Source organism: Lagopus muta, chromosome 5 (assembly GCF_023343835.1).
Source record: "Lagopus muta isolate bLagMut1 chromosome 5, bLagMut1 primary, whole genome shotgun sequence".
NCBI lineage: Eukaryota > Metazoa > Chordata > Aves > Galliformes > Phasianidae > Lagopus > Lagopus muta.
In genome coordinates, this window is record NC_064437.1 from 8,528,381 (window position 1) to 8,552,436 (window position 24,056).

Here is a 24,056-nt window from a genome sequence, read left to right on the forward strand (position 1 = left end):
ACGTGTGATGTTTGAAGCAGGATCCACCACTTCTCTGTACAGCACAGCTCTCTACATCTTTTCCAAATTCAAAAAAGGCCAGAGGGGCTGATCCCAAGCAGAGTCAATTGCCCAAGCCCCAGGGTAGCCATAGCAGGGGTTGGAGCATCATCTGACTCCCAAAAGCATGGGGCTGTGGTTGTCAAGGGAAGTGGTGCTGTAACGGGGAATGCCAGGGGATGGGGAGCAGTTCTATATGGGTGTACAGAGCCTGAGGGTGACGTGAATCCCCGTTAATTCCCTGTGTATATGTGTGTATGTCCCTGTCTGGCAAGGTGGGGGCACTTCTGCTGATCCCACCACTGAGGCTGCACTGTTACAGCTCTGGCCCACTGCACTGAGCTGGACGAATGCTTTGTTTGGGGGGCCAGGGGCAATGCCTGCAATTTTGGAACCTTGGAGCAGGGCTGCAGTGATGGAACTGGGGAAATTTGGGAAGATCTCAGTTCCTGGGGGACAGAAGCTTTCCTGGGAGTTGCGGGTCTCCTCATTGCCCTGACTTCTCAGCATCCGGGGCTGAGCATCGGGTTCTCCAGGGCTCTCAGCGACAGTGTCCCTTTGTCACCCGCTGTCCTGGAAGGGACACGGCTCCCTCCTGTGGCCGCTCTTCCCGGGCCTCCTGCAACCTTAACCCCTCCCCGTGCGAACGTCGCAGGGTGGTGGGACGTGGCCGAAACCCCAGAATGTGGCAGGAGAGAAAAAGGAAGGGCTCGTCCTGCAGAGTGGCACAGCTGCAAAGCGGTACTGCAAGAGCACGGAGCACAAATCGTCACATCATCAGCAACTGATGGCAGCAGGGATGCGCAGAGCTCTGCAGCTCCCGGTGATGCCACCACTGACCTCCCACGCATGCAGGTTTGGTGAAGCACAGATCCCCTCCAGGTGCTGAAGGGGGGTACCTGGGGCAGCCTGGAGCTGTGCAAGGCTTTTGGCTGGAAATAGTTCCCCAAAAAAGCAGTGCTTTTTTGCAATCCAGCCTCCCTAGAGGCTGGGAAGGGCCTCAGCATAGCTCCCTAAGTCCTGCTTTCCTCCCATAAGCGCCTTAGGGTGCAGGGTGAGAGGTGCCAGCACTTTTTATAGCAGCCGTAATCCACACTGCTCTTCTTGCATGAAGCACAGCCTCACAAGTGGGAGGTTTCCAAACCCTAAAATGGCCTCAAATCCCCATGGTTCCCAGTAGAGAGATGTGCAGAGGATGAGCAAAATACCTAGGGGGAGACACGACACCCACGCTGGCTGAGGGTGGTGGGTTCCTTCCTTCCTAATACCTCCTGTAATCAGAGGGAAACTCTTGGCAGGGGAGATGTGCCCTTTCCCACGGGCTTTAGGTGCTGGTGGAGCTCCACACTTCACATCTGGATTTAACACCAAGACCTGAGCTTTGGTGTTTTATTTGGCCAAAATCAGCCACCAGTCCCAAACTGCCACTGCAGGATGTGGGACTGTAGTTATACTGTGGTCATCTGTGGGCTCCTCACTGCATGTCTCATGCCAGCACTGCAAGGGCATGTCCTGGGGATGAAGGACATGAAATGGGGCAGCAAGAGGCTCCAGGTGGTGCTAAAGAGTGATTGGGAAAAGTGTATCAGCGGGCCCACGCAGGGACATGACCGGATGTCACCATGAGAGGAGGCCATGCAGGACAGGGACATGGGCTCTGGGTGGGTAGGGGGACTTGACACCCCAAATTCCCTGGTATTTCCCAGATCAGTCCCTCCCCAGCCCCAGCTACCACGCCATTTCTCTCATAAGCAACTCAGTTCTTCTCTCCAGCCAAAAGTCCCCAGGCTGGAGCCTGTCAGCAGCACCCAATGTGTTTTAACCTTTGGCTGCTTCTGAGACCTTGTGCTGCTCATGATGATGCCCTTTTCTCCGGGTCCCAGGAGCCGGGCAGCATGGGAAATCCTGCCAGTGGCTGTGCAGAGCTGGCTGTGCCAATTTTTCCCTGCTGACAATCCAGCCCTTATCTCCCACGGCCTCTTTGCAAAGTATTTACTGTGATTTTCCTTCTAAACACCCCATGGAAAAAACAACAAAGGGGTTCTGTGAGGTCAGGCTGGGCTAACACGATAAAAGCAGATTGATTTTTCAGAAGAGTGATTCTGATTTCTCCTCCTCCTCACCCCAAGAGAGACCTGAGCAGGGCTGGCGGGCAGAAGACAGCGACAGGGTGATCCCCAGTGGGGTGAGCAGCAGTGTCACACCTACGATGGCACAGAGCGAGGTGTCCCCAGGAACGCAGTGGGACATCTCCTAGGCAATGGGTCACAGAGGAGAATAAGGTGGCATACATATCTGGTGTGTAACCCCCAGAGGAGCAAAACGGTAGCAGCAAGCATGGGGAGTGTGAAGGTGAACATAGGACCTGGCAGCGGGCTCTCCCCCTCCCTGGGAAAAGGTTGTTGGATAGGAGCTGTTATATGGCTGCAGCCCTCCAGGGACAGGCCCTCTCAGGGCATGCAGGGAGGGGAGAGCCCAGGGGACTTTCCAATAGCTCCCCTTGCCAGTTATTAAAGTGTTTTACTGCCTCATTAATACAGTCTAATCTCTGTGTATATCTAAGAGGAAGAATTGGCAGGCAGTGTTGTTGTAGCAGCAGTGGGCGTTTTCTGGCACTGCTCAGCTGCTTTATCTGCTTGTTTTCCTGCCCAATCCCAGCACCCAACAGCCCTGTGACACAGCAGGGGCAGCAGCTTTGCACCCATTGCTAACCCTAAACTATCATCCACCAGCAGACAGACATCCCCCCAGGGCATTTCCACAGGGAAGCTCTGTTACAACAGCTCTCATTTCTCCAGATCCAGCTCCAAGGTCTGGATTTGAGGCAATGTTCTATTCTGGGGGCACAGAAACATAGAATGGTTGGGTTGAAAGGGACCTTAAAACCCATCCAGCTCCAACCCCAGGCTGTGGGCTAGTTGTCCTCCATAGATCAGGCTGCCCAGGGTCCCATCCAGCCTGGCCTTGAGCACCTCCAGGGATGGAACACCCACAGCTTCTTTGGGCAACCTACAGGGACAGAAAAGCTGGGCTGAAGAATGGGCTGGACATTTTACTTCTATGGGTTTTCTTTTTTTTGTTTTATTTTTTACCTAAACCCAGAAGTACATGGGGAAACCTTTCCCCATCCTGCTGTCTTCAGCGTCTGCCTCGAGAGCTCAGGGTTGAGCAGATGCCAAGGTCTGTGGATCATAGAATAATTTGAGTTGGATAGGTCTCTTAAAGGTCATCTGGTCCAACTCCCCTGAAATGAACAGGAACACTCACAGCTTGACCAGGTGCTCAGAGCCTGATCCAGTCTGAGTTTGAATGCCTCCAGGGGTGGAGCATCCACCACCTCTCTGAGCAACCTGTACCAGTGCTTCTCTGTCCTATTGTAAAAAAATTTTTCCCTATATCCAGTCTTAATCTCCTCTCTTTTAGTTGAAAACTTCCTCTTATCCTATCACAACATACCTTGCTAAAGAGTCTGGATCAGTGGCTCATGCTTGCGTTGGACAGGCTATCGTTCTCAGGGGTGGCAGCTCCAGCACTCTTCTGCCCCTAAACCTCTGCCGACTCAACAAAGCACCGACAGCATGGCTTTGAAGAAAAGTTACAATTTATTAAGCCACAGCTATTGTTGCCGACAGCAATTTTAGCAGCACTGGAGGACTTACCCTATCCCCCTGGGGACTCTCATGCAGAGCTAGAAGCGAAGCCTTGGGGACATGGTGGCCATGCATAGAGACATGAGCTGCTGGCAGGCAGATGGGATGGGGTGGATTTGGGATGCTCCCAAGTCCTCAGCAGATGCCACCTCCCATGATTTGGACACTGTCCTGTACTTGCCCACAAATGCAGGGAAGTGCATGTGCAGCCAGGGTGCACCCAACCACCCTCCTGGCCACATCCATCTCACTCTGCAGCCGCTCCAGGAAAGTATTGGTTTCCCACTAGCTCCAAGGGATGATGAACCAAATTCCATCACTCCAACAGGGGCAGAGCCAGGATTCAGCTCTGCTGTGTGTGTGGAAGAACCCTTCCTTGAAGCTGTGGAATGCCACTGTCCTTCCGTGCAACATCCCAAGAAGGGCGCAGATGCTGCCCAAGTGAGTGTACAGCTCAGTGCAAGCCATGCTCTGCAAGCTGGTGGTGCTGGGTACATAGGGGGCAGGCAGTCAAAGGCACAGTGAGAAGCCAAGGCTCGGAGGGCAGAGAGGACATCTCCAGGCTGCAGATCCACACCAGCAGAGGAGCCATATGTCTTGGGCCACTCCACCACGCAGGGCTTGGTCACATGGTGGGACAGTCCTCGAACAAACCCAGGGAACTTGGAGCTCCATGTCCCACTGAGTGGCTTCACAGAGGCATCTCAACCACCTTCAGCTCCAGGAAGGGCTTTCCACGCTGACAACCAACCAAGCTCCAGCTCCTCCCGGCTCCATATACCCTTGGTGGGCACTGCTTGGAAAAATACAATGGAGGTGCTGAGTTGGGATGCCCAGCCCATGGCCCTGCCCCATGGCTCACACTGCTGGTGCCACCAAATGGGACATGTAGGAGTGGCTCCCATTCCCAACCACACCACAATCCCGAGCAGAGCCCAATGAAGCAGAGAGGGCGATGCGGGAAACACAGAGCCATGGGCTACAAGAACGTCACGTCGTCCTGGGACTGCAGCCAGAGCCAGTGGGCATCGTACTCCAGGTGCAGTTCGCTGTTGAGTTTGCAGTTCTCCAAGCTGGCCTCAGCTTTCCGAGCCTTCCCACCCACATTCTCCTTCTCCAGCTTTTCTCCAGGCCCCGATTTGGGCTCTTTGCCTGAGTAGCCATTGGCCACCTGGGGCTCCTTAGCAAAGCGCTGCAGGTCTGGGCAGCTCCGATTTGGGCTGAGGTCTGTGTGGGGCCACTCATGCTCTGCTCTGCCCTTCTCCTGCTTCGTGAAACCCCTCTCGGGGTCCAGCCTGCCCCAGTCCTGCTCAGCCCTTCCCAGCGCTCTGGGGAGCTCGCCAGCATTTTGGGAATACTCATCCATGTCGTCAGCCAACGTGTCCAGATAGCTGCCAATGGAGATGCTGTCCAGCTTGTCCGGGGGATCCTGCAGGCTGTCCCAGCTGCCCCGCCGTGAGGCCGTCTGGCTGCCCGCCAGGCTGTACTGGCTGCTGGCCAGGCTGCTGCAGCGGCTGGTCAGTGTGCTCTTCTCCTCCAGCAGCCATTTCACTGCCTCGATGCCCTCGTTGACTGCCACCAGCTGCTGTAGGATCTTCACGTCCACTGCGCGTAAGTATGCCTGGTGGGGAGACAGAGAGCGTGGCTCAGCGAGATGGATGTGCTGTGCCCTCCATCCCTGAAGTGCCAGCTGTATGAAGAAGGGGTAAGACCCGGGGATGTGCTGCCCACCTCCAGCTCCAGGTTCCCACTGAGAGCCACGTTCCCCTCCAGGAGTGCTATGTGAGACTTGCAGACAACACCATCAGGGACTTTCAGCATTCACACAGCCATCCCCATCCACAGCCATCCCCACAGGAACAGGAACAAGGGGATAGTTGCAGGCACTGGGTCCAGATCTGAGCCCAGATATACCCCTAGACCTTGGTAGCATCGAGCAGGGATGCAGTAGGACAACCCCCAGGGTAAGGACCAGTCCCACCTCTGTAGTGTGGGTACTTCCCAAGTGATTCCAGATCTCCTCCATGCATTCACTTTCCCCCATTGGACAAATGAGGGCTCTGATCCTGGTGGACACATCATGGAAGTCTTTGGAGCCTAAGATCCCAGTCACTCTCAAAGCTCCCAGACTTTCTAGGTGAGAAAAAACAGTGGTGGCACAAAGTGCCTGCCCATTCTGCCCTTTGCTTGAGCCCATCATGGAGCAAACCTGGACAGGGTCTGGGGTCCCCATCAGCACTCCCTCCCTGCACAGCCAGTTCCTGCCCTGCAAGGCCGGGAGAAGCTCTCTGCAGAACTACAGCTGCTGCACAAACATCTGTTTTCCTAATGGAAAGCTCAGCGTGCCAAGACATTCCTGTCTGTATGATGCTCGCCGCCGAAAGCCACTGGATTTCCCCTGCACAGGAGGAAAATATTTCACCGGGAAAGGGAACAAAAGGGCAGTGGGATGAGAGAGAAAGAAGCACACAGGGGGACAGGTACAGGTGATGGGAGATGAGGGCACAGCCCATTGGCTGCTGTGGGCACCATATCTCCAAACACAACCCTAGCTGCATGCAGCAGTCATGCTTTGGGAGCTCACTGGACGCAACCCTGAGCATCACTCCGGCCGAGCCCAATGGGAAACCACAGCATCCCCTCAACAGGTCTCCTGGGAGCCCCATCTGCATCTCACAGCTGGCACCAGGAAAAGGACACTGGGAGAAGGATGGAGCCTGGGAAAGTTATGTCAAGGTCTCAGCATGGGATGCCTCTTGAGTCAGAGGGTGCAGAGAAAACGAGCAGACACTTGCGGGGATCTGAAAACAAACCTCCTTGACCCTCCTCAAAGCCACCAGGCTGGACTGAAAAAAAAAAGAAGAGATGGGAGAGCTGCTGACAGCCCAGATTGGGGCAGCAGCCAGCTCTGAGCTGCAGAAACTTCCTTTCTAGGCAAGTTATTTCACAAACTGCTCCAGCAGGCTTCTCCACACGCTCCAATGAAACATTGGCCCTGGCACGGAGGAAGTCTGGGACCTCCTGACATTGTCTCCAGGCCCTGAGCAGTGTCATTTTTCCCCAGCTCACTGAGTGGTGCTGCCAGAGGGCAGGGAAGGAGCAAGGCTCTGGGGTCAGATGTTAGGGATTAGATGCCAATGGGAACACGCTCCCTGCTTTTGGTTCCCATTGCTGGAAAGTGTCACTTGCACATCTCCTCCCCACAAAGCATCCTTCCCAGGATCTTTCCCAGGGAGACCCACCAGGGCTCTCTGCTCTCAGGGCACCGCATCGTGCCTCAGTTTCCCTGTTCCATCCCATCCTCCCAGCGCTGCAGTCTCCTATCCCTGCTCAGCACCCACGAAACCCATTGGCACTTTTTTTTTCCCTTGAAGACTGGCAGTTTTGGGGTAATGGGGTGAAAAATGAGCCAAAGTGTCCGAGGACAAAGTTGGAATCGGGATTTCCACCTTCACAACACCTCTGCCCATGCCCTCCATCCCTGCTCAGTCCCCAAGGGCACTAAAGGCTCTTTGCCCTGCACGGGGGCAGAATCCACTCCCCCGCCCCATTCATGCTTCCCTTCCCGCAGAGAGGAATTTGCCCTCGGGGACGCAATATCCTCCCTCGGTCAGGGAAAGCGAGTGGGAACGCGCCGTCCCCTCCCCGCGCCGCCCACGCGGGGCGAAGTGCCGCTGCGGGGACGCGGCTGCGCGAAGCCGGGTGCGGTGCTGTGCCACACTTCGGGTCCGAATGGCATTTTAGCCCCTAACATTCGGCCGTCATTTAAAGTCGGGGCCCAAAGGTGCGGGGCAGGCGGCCTTCTTCCTTCTCTCCCTCCTCCTCCTCCCAGCAGCCCGAGCTCCGCACCTTCCTTCCGCGGTCAGGAGTGCGGCCGGGAAGCGGGGATGGAGTCGACGCGGGGACAGCCAACGGCCAAGGACGGGCAGCCACCTCACCGCCCCGCGGCAGCGCTCCCGCAGCTGCAGTGAGGCCGTTTCCCTATGGAAACGCCGCGTTCGGTGCCCGTGCGTGGGAGCGGTGCACCCTGCGGCTCCCGGGGGCGAGCGGCAAAGCGGAGGTCCGCTGCCTCAGTGCACGGCGAGCCCCGGGACAGCCCCGTGTCCCCAGCCCCGGCACTCTCCGGGCCCCGGCACTCACCAGCTCCAAGCGGAGCGCACGGAGGCGATCGGCGATCGGCGGACGGGCGCCGCGAACCGGAGCCGGCAGCGGGGACGGCGGGGCGGGGACGGGCTCGGCGCGGAGCCCCCTCAGCAGCCCGGCGGGCGGGCGGCGGCCCACCTTGCCCGCCAGCTCCCGCAGGTCCGCGGGCAGCGCATCCCCACCGCCCTCCATGCGGGTGGGGCGGCAGCGGCACCGCGCGGGGCGGAGGCGGCGGCGCTGTCACCCCGGCCACGCCCCCTGCGCTCCGGCCACGCCCATAACCTCTTGGCCACGCCCCCGTACCGACCGCCCTCCCAGCCCCGCCCCGCCACCTGCCCACGTACCAGCGAAGTCCTCCAAGCAGCGCAGAGCGGCGCTCAGTGGGAGGAGTTAGGGGAGGCCACGCCCCCTCGCGTCTCTGCGGCGCCGGAAGCGGCGCGGCCCCGCCGGTGCTGAGGGGCTGCGGCGGCGCCCAGCCGGGCTCGGCCCAGCCCCGCTCACCGCCTGCCGGCACTCACCGTGAGTAGCGCGGCCGGAGCGCAGCTTCTGTGCCGCCCTGAGCTGTGCGGTACGCCCCTACGTCCTCCCCGTGGCCCCCTGTGTCCTGTGCTCCCCGTTCCTCCGGCCTCCTCTTCCCACTGTATGCGGGGGAGGCCTGGGCTACCAGCTACCCAGCGCTACCCGGGCGGAGCAGCTGCGCAGCCCCTGCTGGCCCTGGCACCTGCCAGCCCGGTGTCCCGCAACGTACCTGTGCGCTTTCCAGAAGGAAAACCCCTCCCCGGCGCTTTGGCAGAGGTCCTCTCTAGGCCTTGAGATCGAGGGCTTCACGTTGCCCTCCCTTATGGGGTCTTCCAGCAAAGCCCTGTGTCCCTGAGGGGCTGGTGGGGAGGGAAGTTTTGTGCAGCTTCCGTGTCGCGTCCTCGTTCACAGCCACCCTCAGTGACAGGCTTTGGCTGTGCTGGGCAGAGGTTCTGCACCTCATCCTGTATCTACCCCATCTGGGCAGGGAGCCCCGATGGACACACGAGCGGAGCTGAGCGCATCCTGACCCTCACCCCATGCGGCCCTTGTGACTATGGACGAGTGGAAGCACAACCCCATCATCAAGTCCCACAAGAAGCGGAGCTGGTACCTGGCCTGGAAGTACAAGCTGATGAACCAGCGGGCGCTGAGGAAGCTGTGCCAGGTGATTCATTCACAAGCCTGTGGTGGATTAGGGAGGATAATCTGGGGTTTACAAGCTTATGGAGCAGAAGTGGGGGTGGAGGTGGGTCTGCTAGGAGTCCTGTGTGACCTAACGTATCAGGGATGTATAACTTGTCCCTAGAAAAGCCATCTTGCTAGCTTCGTGCTCGTGTGTGGCAGGGTCTGCCATATCTACCAGCTCCTTTTATCTGCAAATGGACTGGTTACAACTGGAGATACAATTATTCAGGCTTTCCTGGGAGACTTTCAGATGAAAATGTGCCTAGTTCTAAACCTGTGTTCTGTGCAGCAGGATTCTGCCTGCAATGAAGGACCATCCCTGACAAATATGATTTGCAAATCAAGTCTGGTGTCATTCACTATAAGTGAACAAATAAAATAGGCTGAGGTATGGGATCTTGTGCCCCAGAGGCAGCTGGTGTCTGGGGGAACTCCAGGCCTACTTGACTGTGCTGTAAAACAGCTAATCTTCAGCCAAGCTGGCATCCTAAAGGGTGTAAGGACAGGGTGGGTTTGACCACTGAGTAGTGCGCTGCAGAAAAGGAGCTGTTCTTGAGATGAGCAGGACTTGGTGAAAATAGGCAGATGGTGCAGGGTAGGCTCACAGGGACTCCCTGGGGAAGCAGACTGCTCGGTCCTGCATCCCCTGGAGTGCTTGGGAATGGACCCAATTGCTCAGGCCAGTACTGCTCATTGTGGTGGGCGCAGTGAGCTAGAGCCTGTCTGCCCTGAGCTCTGTTGTGGTACTGATAGGAATTAAGACACAGATGAAAATTGAGCTCAAAATGTGTAAACCAGAGCTGCTGTTATAAGTCTGCAGCTGCAGGGTCTCTATCAGCATCCCTGGCTGAATCAACCACGCTACACCTGGCTGCTGGTCCTGCTTGATGCTGCCTCCTTCAGCCTGCCAGCTCTGGGAGCACAGACTGCTCCCCTGGTATTAACATGTCTATTAACAAAGACCTCTCTACTGGCTACTGCACACAGCCTGCTCCTAGCAACAAGCCCAAGCTCTGTTCTTGGCCAATTAAAAGCTTTTTGTGCTCTGATCCTGAAAGGTGATCATAGTTCTGAGTCAACAACAAGCTACTGAGCTAAAATGCTGTAGTGGTGTTTATATTGTCACATTATCTACATGTCCATCTGTTGTTTTATTGCTGTTTTTTCATTTTCCTCAATTACTTTTGAACCCGTTTGGCTGCACGGCAGTGATAGCAGCAGCATGCAGCTTTGAGGCAGTAGATGACAAGGTAGCAGACCAGTGTGTGTGATCTCACCCCCATACCAGGCCTCAGAGAGCCTGAGGAGAAGGTGTTCTTACAAGGATCCTTAGGAATAAAGTTAGTGGGTGTTTGGTGGGCAATGGGAGAGAGACTTCCAAAACCAATCAAGATTGTACATCCCAGGCCAGCACTGCAACTCTAAGACCATTCTCTTGGTGTGGCCAGTGCTGCTCTTGCAGCTTTCACATGTGTGCTGATTGCTTCCCACCACTGGATGTTTGTGATCCAAGTCTTCCTGTCTCAAAAAGAGATCCTTATGGCATGGAATCATTTCTACTTTACTCTGGCTCTGAATACAAGGGAAAATACTGCAAATGTATGCACAGGGCCATGGGAAGTGGCAATGCTGCCATTGGGGGTTTCTGTGGACTGCTCCATAGCCCCAGTCCTTCCCATCACTACACCATCTGCATCCTTGTGAACTGCTGTGTAGTTTGCTGCAGACTGTAAGGCTGTGAGCTGTTCTCACACACAGTGCAGTTTCCTGAAGTTAGATCTGAGTTTTTGGCTTTTGCTGTGTTTTGGTCACACAGCATTTCTTCCTCCTTGTGAATATCCTGGATACCTCCTGTGATTTCAGAGGGAGAGGCAAGTTTAGTGATGCTGCAGTAGGGGCAGAAGCTGAGGTTACTGTGAGAGTTGCAACTCAAATTAGCAAATTCTATGCATTTGGAGACCTTCAGCCTTAGTATTTTAGTAGCAATCTGCTTGCATATCTGGAAACAGGAGCACATTGGAAGTGAGTTAATTCTCATGTATCAAATGCTCAGTGCTCTCCAGCTGAAGATGCAGCTCAGCCTAAAACTGTCATCTGTATTTCCTTCTCTTTCTCTTCCCCTAGAAGAAAGAGGGGAATGCCAGGTACTGAAGATTCCTAGCAAGATCCCCTTGGGGTGCCCTGCAGACTATGGCAGGGAAGAGGCTTGATCTTGGGGTTGTTACTTACAAGTTGCTAACACAAAGCATCCTGCATTGCAGACAGGTGCTGTCCTCTTCTTGCTTGTAACTGTGATTGTGAACATCAAGCTGATCTTGGACACCAGGAGAGCTGCTTATGAGGAGGAAGAGGAGTCTGCACAGGACTATGGTGAGGGGCATTTCATTGAAGGGATGGAAATCAGAGGGAAAAGAGTAATTTCTTTAAGTCAAGTAAAACTTGTGGTGAGCTACAGTATGGAAGACAGGTTTGTGCCTATGTGTTTAACAAAAATGATAAGAAAAGGATGTTTATTGGTCTGTCTACTCAAGGCTTTAGCATGTATAGCTTCAGAAGATAGATAGATACATGGGGATAGCTGGGACCAGACCTGCTGCTAGTTTGGATTTCCTTTACTTGCTTTCCCCTTAGACTGTGACCCATGGTCAAACGGACTGGAATGCCTGATAGGCATCAGATCCTAGAGGTTTGGTTGGGCTAGGGACAAGCAGAGACAAACCAGAGGTGTTTGGGCTGGTTGAGACTGGAAATTCCTCTCCTGTAGATGATGAGATGCTGAATGTGGAGGCCCCTAGGCACCCTGTGAGCAACAAGAAGGTCTTGGATGTTGAGGTGTACTCCAGCCGATCAAAGGTCTACGTTGCTGTGGATGGGACAACAGTAAGTGATGGTTGCTTGCTGTTCCTGTGAGCAAATGATGGATTGGGGTTGAATGGGTAAAGCCTTGAACTGTGGGCAGTGAGAAGAAACTCTGTAGTTGGTTTAACAAAAAAAAAAAATCCTAGAGGACTGGAGATGCTGTCCTGTCCTGCACTATCTTCTACCCTGGCATTCATGAATACTGTGAGCAAAGCCAAAATCTCAACAGGGGAGATACTAACCTTTTGTTTAGGGGCCCTGCTGGATGTGCAGGGAATAAGGGATGCTAGCTTAGGCTCTTGTCAATTCTCCACTTGCAGGTCCTGGAAGATGAGGCTCGGGAGCAAGGAAGAGGGATCCATGTCATTGTCTTAAATCAGGCTACGGTAAAGCATCCCTGCACATCTATGTGTCTCTTCCTTCCTGAGCTGTTTTTGTCCTTCCTGTTTATCTGTTTGATGTATGAGACAAAGTCCCTGAGAGTGTTTGCTTTCAGTTGCCAGAGTGTGACATGAATCACCCAAAAGGTTCCTGCAGTGGACCTACTAAAAAAGGAATTCATGTTGTTTTTGGGTTGAGGCTTCCGAGGCAGATTTCTGTAATTCTACTTGTCCTGGTCATATGGAATTTAAGATACATCTGATGTTTGAATACCAACAGGGTCATGTGATGGCCAAGAGGGTCTTTGACACCTATTCTCCTCATGAAGATGAAGCTATGGTACTTTTCCTCAATATGGTTGCCCGGGGCCGGATCCTGATCTTCACCATTAAGGTAGATGTGACTTTAGTGTCAGAAGAGAAGTTGCTTCAAGTCAGGACACCATCAGGCTCAACTCCTGAATGTTATTGAGCATTTCTAAGGCTAACTGTCACATTTCTAGCTATGCTGTGTCTCCCTGGTTGGATCACCTGCCTTGTCTTTTCATTCTTCCTTGTTATTGCTGTGTGCCCAGCAAGACTGCAGGGCAAGAACAAACAAGTATCAGAGCTTGCAGCTATAAATAAGGTGGAGAATGAACACGAAGAAATGTAAGGATGTATTGAGACCTGGCCAGGAGATGCTCTGTGCCAGTCCTAAACTATGCCAGTTCCAGGCTGTTTTGGCAGGAGCTGTAGACTATTGGCTCTAGGCTACTGTGTGAGCAACGGTGCACTTTAAGGCTGTGGGTTCACATGTGTAAAGTATTGGTAGATACATTCTGTCCCCGCTTTCCCCTCAACGAAACAGAACTCTGACTCCTTTGGCCTGCCCACAGGTCATGGTTGGGAAAAAAAACAGCAGGTTTAGTGGCATGGAGATCTTGGGAACCTGCTGTTGAAGGTCTCTGGCTGAGCTGATTTCAGGAAATGGGTCCCGTACCTCTTTGGTATTGATGGTAGGCTCTCCTTGTATGCAGACCTCAACTGAGGGGTTGTTTTATTGCAGGATGAAGGCTCTTTTCACCTCAAGGACACAGCCAAGAATGTCCTGAAAAGCCTGGGGAGCCAAGTTGCACCATTCTTAAGCTGGAGAGACATGTGGACATTTGTGGGGAAGAAGGGAGGTAAGTATGAGTCTAGCACTACTTGGGAGATGGTTCTTAGCCCCTTTTGGGGAGAGAATGAAGGTAGAAAGTCGCAGTCCATTCTCAACACACTGTATGAGCACCAAGTCACAAAGAGTAAGCTGCTCTGTTCTTGGGGATAAGGGAAAGGAGTGAAAGCAGAGCATGCCCCTTCAGCAGCTCCCCGGAGGCCCTGAAGTGGAGAGAAGATGCTAAGCCACTCCCCTGATCTGCAGCCTCTAGTCATTTCTTTGCACAGTTCAGATGAGCCCTACCAGGCAGTTCTGACCTTGTGTCCCTATTCCAGGGGAAGTATACGGAGAGAAGCATGCCAAGTCACCTGCCCTCTCAACATGGGGTGACCCTGTACTACTAAAGACAGAAGTTCATCTGACATCTGTGGAAGGTAAGGAAGTTAGATTTCCTCTGTGTTGCTGGATGTCTCTGGGGGATGTCTGCCCGCAGCTCTCGATGCTTTTGAGTTGGAGCCACAGGTCTGCTAGTAGCATCCTGGGATTGATTTAAGGCTGTTTGTGATGAGATGCTGACTTAAAATGACCCCAGCTTTCCTTCTTCCTGCTTCCATGGCAATTCCAGACGTAATAGAGAGAGGTGAGGATGAGGAACTGAGGACATGGTCTGGCCATTCATCATCTCTTCAAATTAGGCCTGGTCCAATCACTGTGACTGTTATCTTGAGCAAGGACCGCTGCTGCTTAGAGAGGCTATGCAGAGGGGATGGTTTCTAAATGGCTCTTGTGGTTCTGTTCTATATCCTGCAGTGATGCTTGTTCATGGCAATAAGAGCTGGCTTACTTACAGCTGAGCCCACAATGGGCCGTCTGCATGGCAGCCACGAGTACACAACGTGAGGCCATGGAATGAGCAGTCTGTAATTTTTTCTCCTTGGTGTCTGTAGATGCTGAGTGTCACTGGCCTGATACAGAGCTGAACCGCCGCCGGAGAAGATTCTGCAGCAAAGTGGAAGGTTATGGCAGCGTCTGCAGCTGCAAAGACCCCACGCCCATTGAGTTCAACCCTGATCCTGTGAGTACCGAGACAAAGGACCTGGAAGGCACTGGGAGGAGGCTGGCAGGGTCTCCAGCATTGCTGAGTGGACCACATGGTTGGTGTGGCATAGTCTCACCCAGCCTCACTCGCATATTTTCTCTTCCAGCTCAAAGACAATAAAGTCTTCGATGTGCCTGTAGCTGTTATTGCAGGGAACCGCCCCAACTACCTGTACAGGTAACCACTGCAGGGGTCACGGTTTCTCTGCTCTGGGCCATGAGACCATACATGATTAAGCCTTCTGTTGCATCCTGCTGATAGGATCAGCCTTATCCTATGGCTGTGCAAGCAATGCGGGCAGACCACCTGGCACAAGTCCTGGTGCCCCTGGCCATGGACAAGGGAAAAGCCCAGGGCACCAGTTTCTGTTCCCTCACTGTGTGCCCTTACCTCAACCCAAGGGATCCATACTCCTGTGTAGGGTGGCCTGGACTCACTGGGACTGTGCTATGCTCAGGCCCCCTTGTCTCTCCTCAGGATGCTGCGTTCCTTGCTGTCAGCTCAGGGCGTCAATCCTCAGATGATCACTGTCTTCATCGATGGGTACTATGAGGTGAGAGCGCTCCCGGGGGTCCCTGTAACCAGGTCCTTGTTCCCACAGCTTTGACAGCACAGTGAGCTTCAGGTCAGGCCTTTGGGATCCCAGTGAGCCTAAGGAGCTTTCTAGCTCATCTGTGCAGTAGCCTGTAAAGTATTGTCCAGTTACCCTGTGATGAAGTTGGGGAAGAGAACAGGCTCATTCCCTTGCAGGCCTTTCCCACTACTGTCAGACTGGGGCAGCTGGTGTGTTTATGCAGGCTCTTACTGCAGTGCATCAGAGTTGTTAAAGATAGTAGCATCCATTGCCATAGCAACTAGAGCAGTATCCCTCATCTGTGAGGGGGCAGCTTGGATGTTTGTGCTGCCATGATGGATAAAAAGAAAAGGGGGAACTGTTGGAGTAATGGGAGCTCCTTCCCTCAGTTGCAACTAGGGGGTAGGATGGGCAAGATGAAGATGGAGAAGGCCTTGGTGAGACCATCTTGGAGCAGGGGATTTTTAGCCCAGACATGGATTATTATGGCAGGGGGGATTGGAACTAGGTGATCTATAAGGTCCTTTCCAACCCAAGCCATTGTATGAGTTTTTGATGGTTCTAAGATTATTTCTTACCCCAGAAACGATGAGGTTGTGCTTGGACAGAGGTTCTTCTTGGCAGTTGTCAAAGAAAATTTAGTTGTTTGTGATCCTGATACTAAGCAGCTCAAGATATTCCTAGATACACCTATTTTCCTTCTGCACTGTCCATGGGGGACTAGAAACTTTGAGGCCTCTTTGGATACAAGTCTGGGTACAGAAATCAGTGGGGCTAGCGAGGTTATGGCCAAGGTTAGAGATATTTAGAAGCTGGAAGGGCCAAGATGATTTGGTGAGCTCCTTGCCATGAGGCCTTCAGCAGAGTACTGGTTGGAGCCCCACCTGCACTCAAGAGGACAGCCATGCAAAGGAAATCCTATAGACATGTTGTTGGTGTTCCAGGGAGCTGATGCTGTGGCAGAGGGTAGGGAGAACATGTCCTAAACCACGTATTTGAGCTCTGTACATTCCCATTACAGGAGCCAATGGATGTTGTGGAGCTGTTTGGCCTCTCGGGAATCCAGCACACTCCCATCAGCATTAAAAATGCCAGAGTTTCTCAGGTGAGAGACCCTTACCAGCCCCTGGGGGAGTAATTTCCTGTGATAGTGTTTGAGGGAGGCAGGCTTAGCCCCACAGCGGTGCCAGACAGCCCCTCCCTGTGGTCTGGGAGTTGATGCTAACACAGGCAATTATGTGTCTATTCTTGTAGCACTACAAAGCCAGTCTGACTGCAACCTTCAACCTGTTCCCAGTAAGTGAGACCTCTACCTGGGCCCTTGGGAGTGAGACAGCGCAGGGTGTCTGTGGGATAGTGGTGTTTGACAGCCTGTCTCACGGGATGTGGAATCTGTCCTATGGGGCAGGGAGCAGCACACCTAGAGGATGCTCTCTGGTGTCTCTGCACTCTTCTGGCCCTCTCGTCCTTCTGATGCTTCCCTCTGCCCTACAGGATGCCAAATTTGCTGTGGTTCTGGAGGAAGATCTTGACATTTCTGTTGACTTCTTCAGGTAAAGCTGTTGGATCACTGAGCTTCTGTTTGGGTTGGGCATCTGGGATTTTGTGGATCCTGTCCTTTTTTTCATTTTTGGAGCTACTGATCTGTTTTGCACACGTGCTTATGCCAAGATGTGCCACCTCAGTCCAAGAGATGGGTTAAACAGTCCTAGTAGTTGTGGATGGCTCATCCCTTGGTGGAGAATTTGCATTGTGGGAAAGGATATTTAACCAGGGAACTGGTCTGTGGGAAGGATATTTAACCAGGAACTGGGAAACTCTTTCCTCAGCTTTCTGAGCCAGTCAATACACCTGCTGGAGGAAGATGAGAGCCTGTACTGCATCTCAGCATGGAATGACCAGGTGGGTCAAAGAGGATGGTGGAAGAGAGACAGCTCTGCCCTGTGTTGTTCCCAACGCAGTCAGGGTGAGGTCTGAGTGCTTTCTGTAAAGCAGGGTTGCCCCCAGTCCTATCAACCTGGGTGACTGTGTTTCTCCAGCCCTGGAAATACTCCTGCAAACTGCCATCCTATTGCTGCCTTGTGCTTCTCAGTGACTGTCTCTGCTTTGCAAGCTGGGAGCCAGCATACGATAGGGCAAGTTGCTTTGGAGGGGCATGGAGTGCACTTGGGGTGCTGAATGCTTCCCATAATGTTGCAGGGCTATGAGCACACAGCTGAGGACCCCTCACTCTTGTACCGTGTGGAGACCATGCCAGGCCTGGGCTGGGTTCTTCGGAAGAGCCTATACAAGGATGAGCTGGAACCAAAGTGGCCAACCCCAGAGAAGGTGAGTATCCTAGAGGGGTCCTGTCTTCAGCAGCACATCTCTGTGCATCGGCAGTCCCTGATCATCACTTGATTGTCATGAACAGAGCTCTTGGAGGAGCCCTGGCTCTTCCTGAGCTTCACCTGGGTAGATGCCCAAGCAGAATGGATTTAGGATAGGCGTTAACTTGAGGACTATGTAACCAGCCATAGAGTTGGCTGCAAAAGCTCAGGCAAGCTGGGACTGTGTCAGCTAGAGGTTGAGGGGGCATGCAGAAAGTCCCTGAACAGCCACAGTGCTGAATGATATCCTCAAACTTGAGTGCAAGCAGCAGTTTCTCCTCCCCAGCTCTGGGACTGGGACATGTGGATGCGGATGCCTGAGCAGAGGAAGGGCCGGGAGTGCATCATCCCTGACATCTCGCGTTCCTACCACTTCGGCATTGTGGGCCTCAACATGAATGGCTACTTTCATGTGAGTGACTTCCCTCAGCCAGCAGCTCTCCCAGACCCTGTCATGGTGTCAAACACTGACCCGCACACCTCTCCAGGTGGCAAAGATACTTGAGGTGACCTTCAAGCACCGTTCACTCTTGGCTGAACCTTGTTTTCTTTGTCTCCTTCCTCTCTTCCTACCAGGAAGCTTATTTCAAAAAGCACAAGTTCAACACTGTTCCAAATGTTCAGCTTAAAAATGTGGAGAGGTAAGTGCTAGTTGGAAGGAGATTTGGGTAAAGCAGCTGCATGACCCGATCATTTTTCCTTATACTGGAGATGGAAGGATGGAGATTCCTTCCCAAACAACAGCCATCAGTCACCTCTATTCACAGCACTTGTGCTCCACTGTGGGAATCCTTACGGTGCTTTCTGGGAGGTTGCATGTAGCTAACCCATCTTCCAGGAAGTCCGAAAGCAGCCTGAGCACAAAGCATCCCTCATTCTTGTTTGTAAGACTCCATTAACATTGGAGGACAGACATCTGTCTCTATTACTCCATTTCACTGTTCACTGCCTGATCCTCCAAGCTGGCTCTTAGAGCTCTCAAGTTGCATGCAACTAGCCCTGTGGTTTATTGTTATTTTCTTCTGAAGACATGGAGTCTTTGTAAGGGGCAGTTCAAAATTGGTCTGGCAAGTGTAAACAGTCATTTTTTTGCTGCAGCATCCTGCTAAGAGATATGATGGTCTCTGCTCTCTGTCCACGGTCTCCAACTTGTCTGTTAGTGTTACAGTGGGGTAGCCTTAAGCAAGGATCATCCCATGATAACTGAAATTTACTGCACTAACTGTGCCCTGATCTCTGTGCTCTTTCCTCCAACAGCTTGAGGAAGGATGCTTATGAGGCTGAAATTCATCGGCTCCTGGGGTAAGTGCCAGCAAGAAGGATGGGAGTCCACAGAACTTCCTGGATGGATCAAGTAGGACAGCAGAAGGAATAGAGGTGGCCCTGTCCACTGCTTGCCTCTCCTCATTCTGTTTCCACAGTGAGGCTGAAGTCTTGGACCACAGCAAGAACCCCTGTGAGGACTCCTTTGTGCCTGACACGGAGGGCAAGGTCTATGTCATGTTCATCAAGATGGAGCAGGAAGCAGATTTCACCACCTGGACTCAGCTCGCCAAGGTAAGGCCCTGACATGGCTCATCCTCTTCACTGATCTTGGCATTGCTGGGAAACATCTGGCTGCTTTTCTTTGTTGTGTCCATGGTATAGACAGAGCTCAGCAAACGGATTCATGCTTATCTTGGGTGATGTTTAAGCTGTGTTTACAGAGGACAGTGGGTCATTTTTAGGTTGATTCTTGGCTCTGTGGTGATAAAGCTTATGGCCTCCCTGTGTAGGAGCTCATGGCCTGAGCTGTTTAGAATCATTTGCCTGGAGGTGCTGGTCAGACACATTGCCCTGAAGCAGGGATGGGAGTGGAGCAGGCTCCCCATCTACTCTTGCTGATGATGGTGGGTGGAGGTGTGTTTCCCTCAGCTGCCCTCATCAAACTGATGTTCTCTCTCTGCTGTGAGGACAGGGGTGATGGTTCTTTACTTGCTGGAGGACACTCAACTGTTGTTTATCCCAGCCCTGATTCTTCTTCCCTCTCTACCATCCTAGTGCCTCCACATCTGGGATCTGGATGTCCGTGGGAACCACAAGGGGCTGTGGCGGCTCTTCCGAAAGAAAAACCACTTCCTCGTGGTGGGGGTCCCTGCTTCCCCCTACTCGTGAGTATCAGGGGCATAGCAATTTGCTACACATTTGCCCTACATCCTCATGGCACTGCCCCCTGCCCAGGACACTGTGTCTTCTGCTTCTGTCCCAGCTTGCTCTTGGGACTTTGTGGTACTACTAGTGCCATCTCCCATCCAGCCTTCTTACCTGCAGGTCCAAGAAACCCCCATCAGTGATGCCAGTCTACATGGAGCCCCCTGCCAAGGAGGAGGGGGCGGTGGCAGTACCAGCAGTTGCTGCAGCAGAGCAGACGTGAGGCTGGTAGCTGGGAAGTGAATGGGGCTGGAGAAGACAGAGACACCCATGGTGCAGAAACCGAGTTGGCAGCAGCTCTTGGAGGCTGGTGACTTAACATGGACATTTATTTCAGGCTGCAGAATGAGATCTTGGGCTGCCTTCAGCCCCCTGTTGTGGTCTCCCTCTCCCTCGCATGGGGGCAGAGTCCTTCCCTGTAGATATGCCACCTTCCCATCCAAGGAACTTTTTTTTTTTAACACAGACTCTTTACTAATGCTGCTCCCATTGCTCCCTGGCTGGGCAAGGTTGGAGGAAGGAGATGCTCGGCTGGGGGCTGGAGGAGGCTTTTAGAAACACCTCTGCTCCCCTTTTTTTGCCCCCAAAGTTCCAAGAAGGCAGCATGCTCATGTACAAGTGCTGCAGCCCTCTAGCTGGGTGTTATTAACTCTTGCCCAGCTGGATCCTTGCCCAGTGGTGAGCACAGTGGTAAAGAGGGGATCTTCCAGCTCTTTTTTTTTTTTTTCCTCCCGTACAATGGATGCACCTTGAAGACTGTACTAGGTTGGACATCTCACTCTGGACCACCACAGCTGATGCAGCCTAGCTCATAGTTAAAAGGGAACACTGAGGATGAGCTGGATTTGCTGTGGAAGCATCGAGGATACCCTGTCCCCATCTGGAGGGCAGTCAGGTTCCCCTTTCCCTGCAGTTCTGGGAGCTGGAGATGACTCGACGGAGGAGGACCAGGCTGTGTGGTGCTGCTCAGACTGCCCTCACCCACTTTCTCCATGGGGAGCAGCTCTGCTTCCCAAGTCATAGGAGTAGGGGATGAAAGTGCCTTGTAGAGCGAGGTGGGAGCAGTGAGCGGGGATCCCGCAGCTGCAGAGTCCAGTTGGACCTGGGCTCTTCAGCAGCTGGTACTGTAGAGAGAGGTGCTGCATCCTGGCATGCTCCTTGCCTGTGGTACTGTAGCCCTACCTCTCCCTCCTCCCCATCTGGGTAACCCTAGCACTAACAGTGGAGCGGGAGCATTTGTTCTCAATCTCCACCCTTACTGTGGTACGAAGCTAGCAAGGAAGCTGTGAGCTGAGTCAGGATGGGTAGCCTGGCTCTCCTAAGTTGGTACGCCCTCTGTGGAAAGGGAGGGGGTCCTAATCTTCCTTCCTGTGCCTTAGGAAGCACCCCAGGCCCCCTCTCACCCCCATCTACTTGGTACTAATGCTCTCCTCCCAACTAGGACCTGTCTTAGTCCCTTGCTCAGTGCACCTTCCCATCTCATCTGTGCAGCGAGAGATCAGTTCCCTGCCCAGGTCCTGCATCCTCAGGCATGGGTGCTCTGGCTTGTCCCTGTGAGCAGGGTTTGCTGCTCAGCCCTTTCCCTGTGGTCACAGAGATTAATGTATGTGAGGGCTGTCCCCTAGGGTGCAGCACTCTGGGCCAGGAGCTCACCCTCTTCATTTTCTCACTGTGAACTGAGCATCAGGGTCTCCTGGGAGCACAAACCCCAGCACCTGCTGGGGTCTACACTACACTCATTTCTTTATTTATTGCTTGTGGAAAAGGGAGGATAGCAGGAAAGTAGTGTGGAGAGCCAGCAGCCCTCAGCCTGCAAGGAGGCAGTCCAGGAAGGTGTGTCTTGTTACCCTGGCTCCATTTCCTTCACTTCCTTGCCCAGGATAGGGAAAATAAATGTTGAACCCAGCAAATCTGCTCCACCAGCAGTAGGGTCAGTGCTGCTGGACATGCAGTGCCTGGGACAGGGCAGGTGCAGGAGAGGACTGCCAGGTGGCACATCTGTCCTGAGGGTGCAGGGTGGTGGTGGCACCCTTCAGGCTTTGCGGTACCAGCCCTGGGGCTCAGGTTCAACCCTTCCCTGCTCTGCCACCCCCCAGTGCTGCACTTCTCAGGGGCTCTGGTGCGGCAACCCACAGGTGGTGGATCGCCAGGCTTTTATTTTTATTTTGTAAGTATTAAAAAATAGGTCATTTACTTGTTATGGGAAAGGGACTTTGCCTCCTCAGTGGGAAAGCCAGTTGCTCCCCAGGGCACGGCTTTGGAGGAACCTCTGCGACTCTCTGCTGTGATGCCCTTGGCATCTCAGTTCCCCAAGTCCCCATATCCCTTCCCTGACCCAGTGCCCCCTTCCCCTCTCATTTGGTGGAGCTCAGGCTGGGCCTGCTTCTCACCCCTGGGCTAAGGGGATGGCAGTGCCATGGGCAGGATGCTCTGCTCCCCTGTGTGCTGCTCCCCATCCCGCAGCTACCAGGGAAAACAGCAGGGCTCTCCCCATGGGCTTGGAGCTCCTCATCCCCTCCCTCTCTGCTTGCCACCTTGAGCTGCTGGGTGCTCTTCTCCGTCCATCCCCATTCCCTACGTGAGGCTCCCGTTTGGCAGCTGTGGTAGTGCTGGGGGCAAGGGCATCCCCAGGGCTCGCCGCTTTCTGAATTGAATTATTTTTTCAAGAATAAACATTGCACAGCTGTTGAGCTGGGTGTGTTTCATATCTGGTTTCGTGTACCTTGGGTTCAAATCCCCAGCCCCGGCCAGTCTGCCTGGAAAGGACAGATCCACATCCTCTGTGCCACCTACAGGACTCTGCGACAGCCAGGAGCCTGCACTCAGAGCTGTTGGTCCAGATATCCTGCTTTGGGTATGTATTTCCTAAGGAACAGCCCTTAAGGGCTCTGTGCCTTCTGGTATGTCCTGGGAGAGCTGGCACAGAGCCTGGTTACCTTCTGCATGGTGTGCTGAACCCTGAACCATAGCAAGGAAAGGGATGTAGGTTTGGCATAGAGGAGGCTGTCCTGTTGGGTTTTTTTTTCCCCTCTTCTGCCCATAGCATACATGGTGATGTCCTGGGAGCAATCCAGTGTGAGATCTCTGACTGAGCATCGCTGGAGCTGTTGCAGCTCTGGTGCCAGCAGAGGTCCTCCAAGCCCTGCCCGCTGCCAGGGTGGCTGCTGCAGGTTTGCTGCTTCCTCCTCAAGCTTTTTTTTATTATGTGCAGTTCAGTAACCCACGGAAACTCTGCCTATGGGCTCTCGTGTATAATGAGCCGCTGTGCTGCCCACTACCACCCTCATCCCCTGCTTTACCCTTGGTTCGCAGCTCTGTGTCCCTGGGGTGGGGGCAGTGAGCAGCCAGAACAGGTCTCAGTTCTTTCTGACTTTTGGGCTTCTTTCCTCTTGGTGAAATAGGCTACGAGGGATTTTTTTTGTTGTTGTTGTTGTTCCATGTCCAACTTCTGCTCAAGGTCACAGCACAAGGAAGTGGCAGCAGGAGGGGACATGAGGCCAGCCTCAGCCTGGGCTGTTAAACCCAAGTGTGTTTGTAAGGACAAAATAAAAAGGAGGTGCTTGGAGCCCTGTCCCAGCAGTGCATCCTATAGAGTAGGGGTCTGGCAAGGGCTGGGGTGGGACCTGTGCTCTGAGAAGAGCAGGGCACAAAAGTGGCTGTTGTCAGCAGGATCCAAATGAAACTGGGCTGTGGAGGTAGCAGCCATCAGTCCCAACCAGCCCAGACCCACTCCCCAGGGTGAGGCCCAGCCTACTCCCATTGCCTCCCAGGGTCTAGGCGCAGCTAGATACTAGAGGCTTTTCCCCAGCTGCGTGGCAGTTCTGGGACAGAGAAGAGCCATCACCTCTCCATTGCATCCACCTCCTCCAGAGACCAATCCTTGCAGTGCTGGGACTCTGCCAGCTCAGTGCTGTGGAAGCAGCAGAGGCCCATGGGGTTATAGGGTACCAGCTCCCAGACCCTTGGGAAGGTAGGCAGGTGGGGGTGAGACCTCCCCCTCCCTTCCACACACATCAAAACCCAAGGGGCTATTAGTTTCCTCAGAGCTCCGTTTACAGGAGTGAGGCAGGGATGTACCAGCTCCTGTATCCCAACCCCCCCCCCCCCCTCGGCCCTGGTGTCATCCAAATCCTGGTTCCCAGGTCTGAGCCCCACAGCCCCCCCGCAGCCCGGCCCCACTGCCTTTGTGCAGCCTTACAAAGGAGAACCTGTCCAGGCTGCTCCATGTCCCAGGAGCTGGCTGATAATTAAACAAAAGCAAAATAGTCTTGGCATGAAATCTGACCTTTCCAGAACTTGGGGGTGGGAGGGAAAGAGTAATTTTGCATAATTTCTGGTGGCTTTTCTTCTTGCATCATGTTTGTTCTGTAGGCATCTCAGTACCCACAGGTGCTGGAGGAGCATGAAGT

The 24,056-nt window shown here is 53.6% G+C and overlaps 2 protein-coding genes across 2 annotated transcripts; one reads left to right on the plus strand and one right to left on the minus strand.

The window, feature by feature from the left end:
* Positions 1 to 3,618: 3,618 nt before the first annotated feature.
* On the minus strand, positions 3,619 to 8,053 carry LURAP1 (leucine rich adaptor protein 1). The gene is made up of 2 exons (XM_048946793.1): positions 7,830 to 8,053; positions 3,619 to 5,310 (listed from the first exon to the last, which is right to left on the minus strand). The coding sequence occupies exons 1-2, from the start codon at positions 8,022 to 8,024 to the stop codon at positions 4,669 to 4,671; spliced, it is 837 nt and encodes a 278-aa protein (XP_048802750.1). The 5' UTR covers positions 8,025 to 8,053; the 3' UTR covers positions 3,619 to 4,668.
* A 190-nt stretch (positions 8,054 to 8,243) lies between these two features.
* Positions 8,244 to 22,337, plus strand: POMGNT1 (protein O-linked mannose N-acetylglucosaminyltransferase 1 (beta 1,2-)). Its single transcript, XM_048946218.1, has 22 exons — positions 8,244 to 8,351; positions 8,839 to 9,018; positions 11,300 to 11,408; positions 11,803 to 11,918; positions 12,218 to 12,283; positions 12,558 to 12,671; positions 13,326 to 13,443; positions 13,751 to 13,849; positions 14,363 to 14,490; positions 14,621 to 14,691; positions 14,992 to 15,067; positions 16,110 to 16,193; positions 16,343 to 16,384; positions 16,583 to 16,641; positions 16,918 to 16,990; positions 17,288 to 17,416; positions 17,744 to 17,869; positions 18,034 to 18,098; positions 18,715 to 18,759; positions 18,879 to 19,014; positions 19,498 to 19,607; positions 19,768 to 22,337. Exons 2-22 carry the CDS (start codon positions 8,908 to 8,910, stop codon positions 19,868 to 19,870), a joined length of 1,980 nt encoding a protein of 659 aa, XP_048802175.1. The 5' UTR covers positions 8,244 to 8,351; positions 8,839 to 8,907; the 3' UTR covers positions 19,871 to 22,337.
* The last annotated feature ends 1,719 nt before the right edge of the window (positions 22,338 to 24,056 follow it).

What these genes read in the sequence shown, in the direction of transcription:
- LURAP1 (XM_048946793.1), bottom strand. Translation starts at nt 8,024, where the DNA reads ATGGAGGGCGGTGGGGATGCGCTGCCCGCGGACCTGCGGGAGCTGGCG. An exon ending in GTGCGCTCCGCTTGGAGCTG is followed by an intron (nt 5,311 to 7,829) that starts GTGAGTGCCGGG and finishes TCTCCCCACCAG; the next exon opens with GCATACTTACGCGCAGTGGA.
- POMGNT1 (XM_048946218.1), top strand. Translation starts at nt 8,908, where the DNA reads ATGGACGAGTGGAAGCACAACCCCATCATCAAGTCCCACAAGAAGCGG. An exon ending in GGAGTCTGCACAGGACTATG is followed by an intron (nt 11,409 to 11,802) that starts GTGAGGGGCATT and finishes CCTCTCCTGTAG; the next exon opens with ATGATGAGATGCTGAATGTG. An exon ending in AAAATGCCAGAGTTTCTCAG is followed by an intron (nt 16,194 to 16,342) that starts GTGAGAGACCCT and finishes CTATTCTTGTAG; the next exon opens with CACTACAAAGCCAGTCTGAC.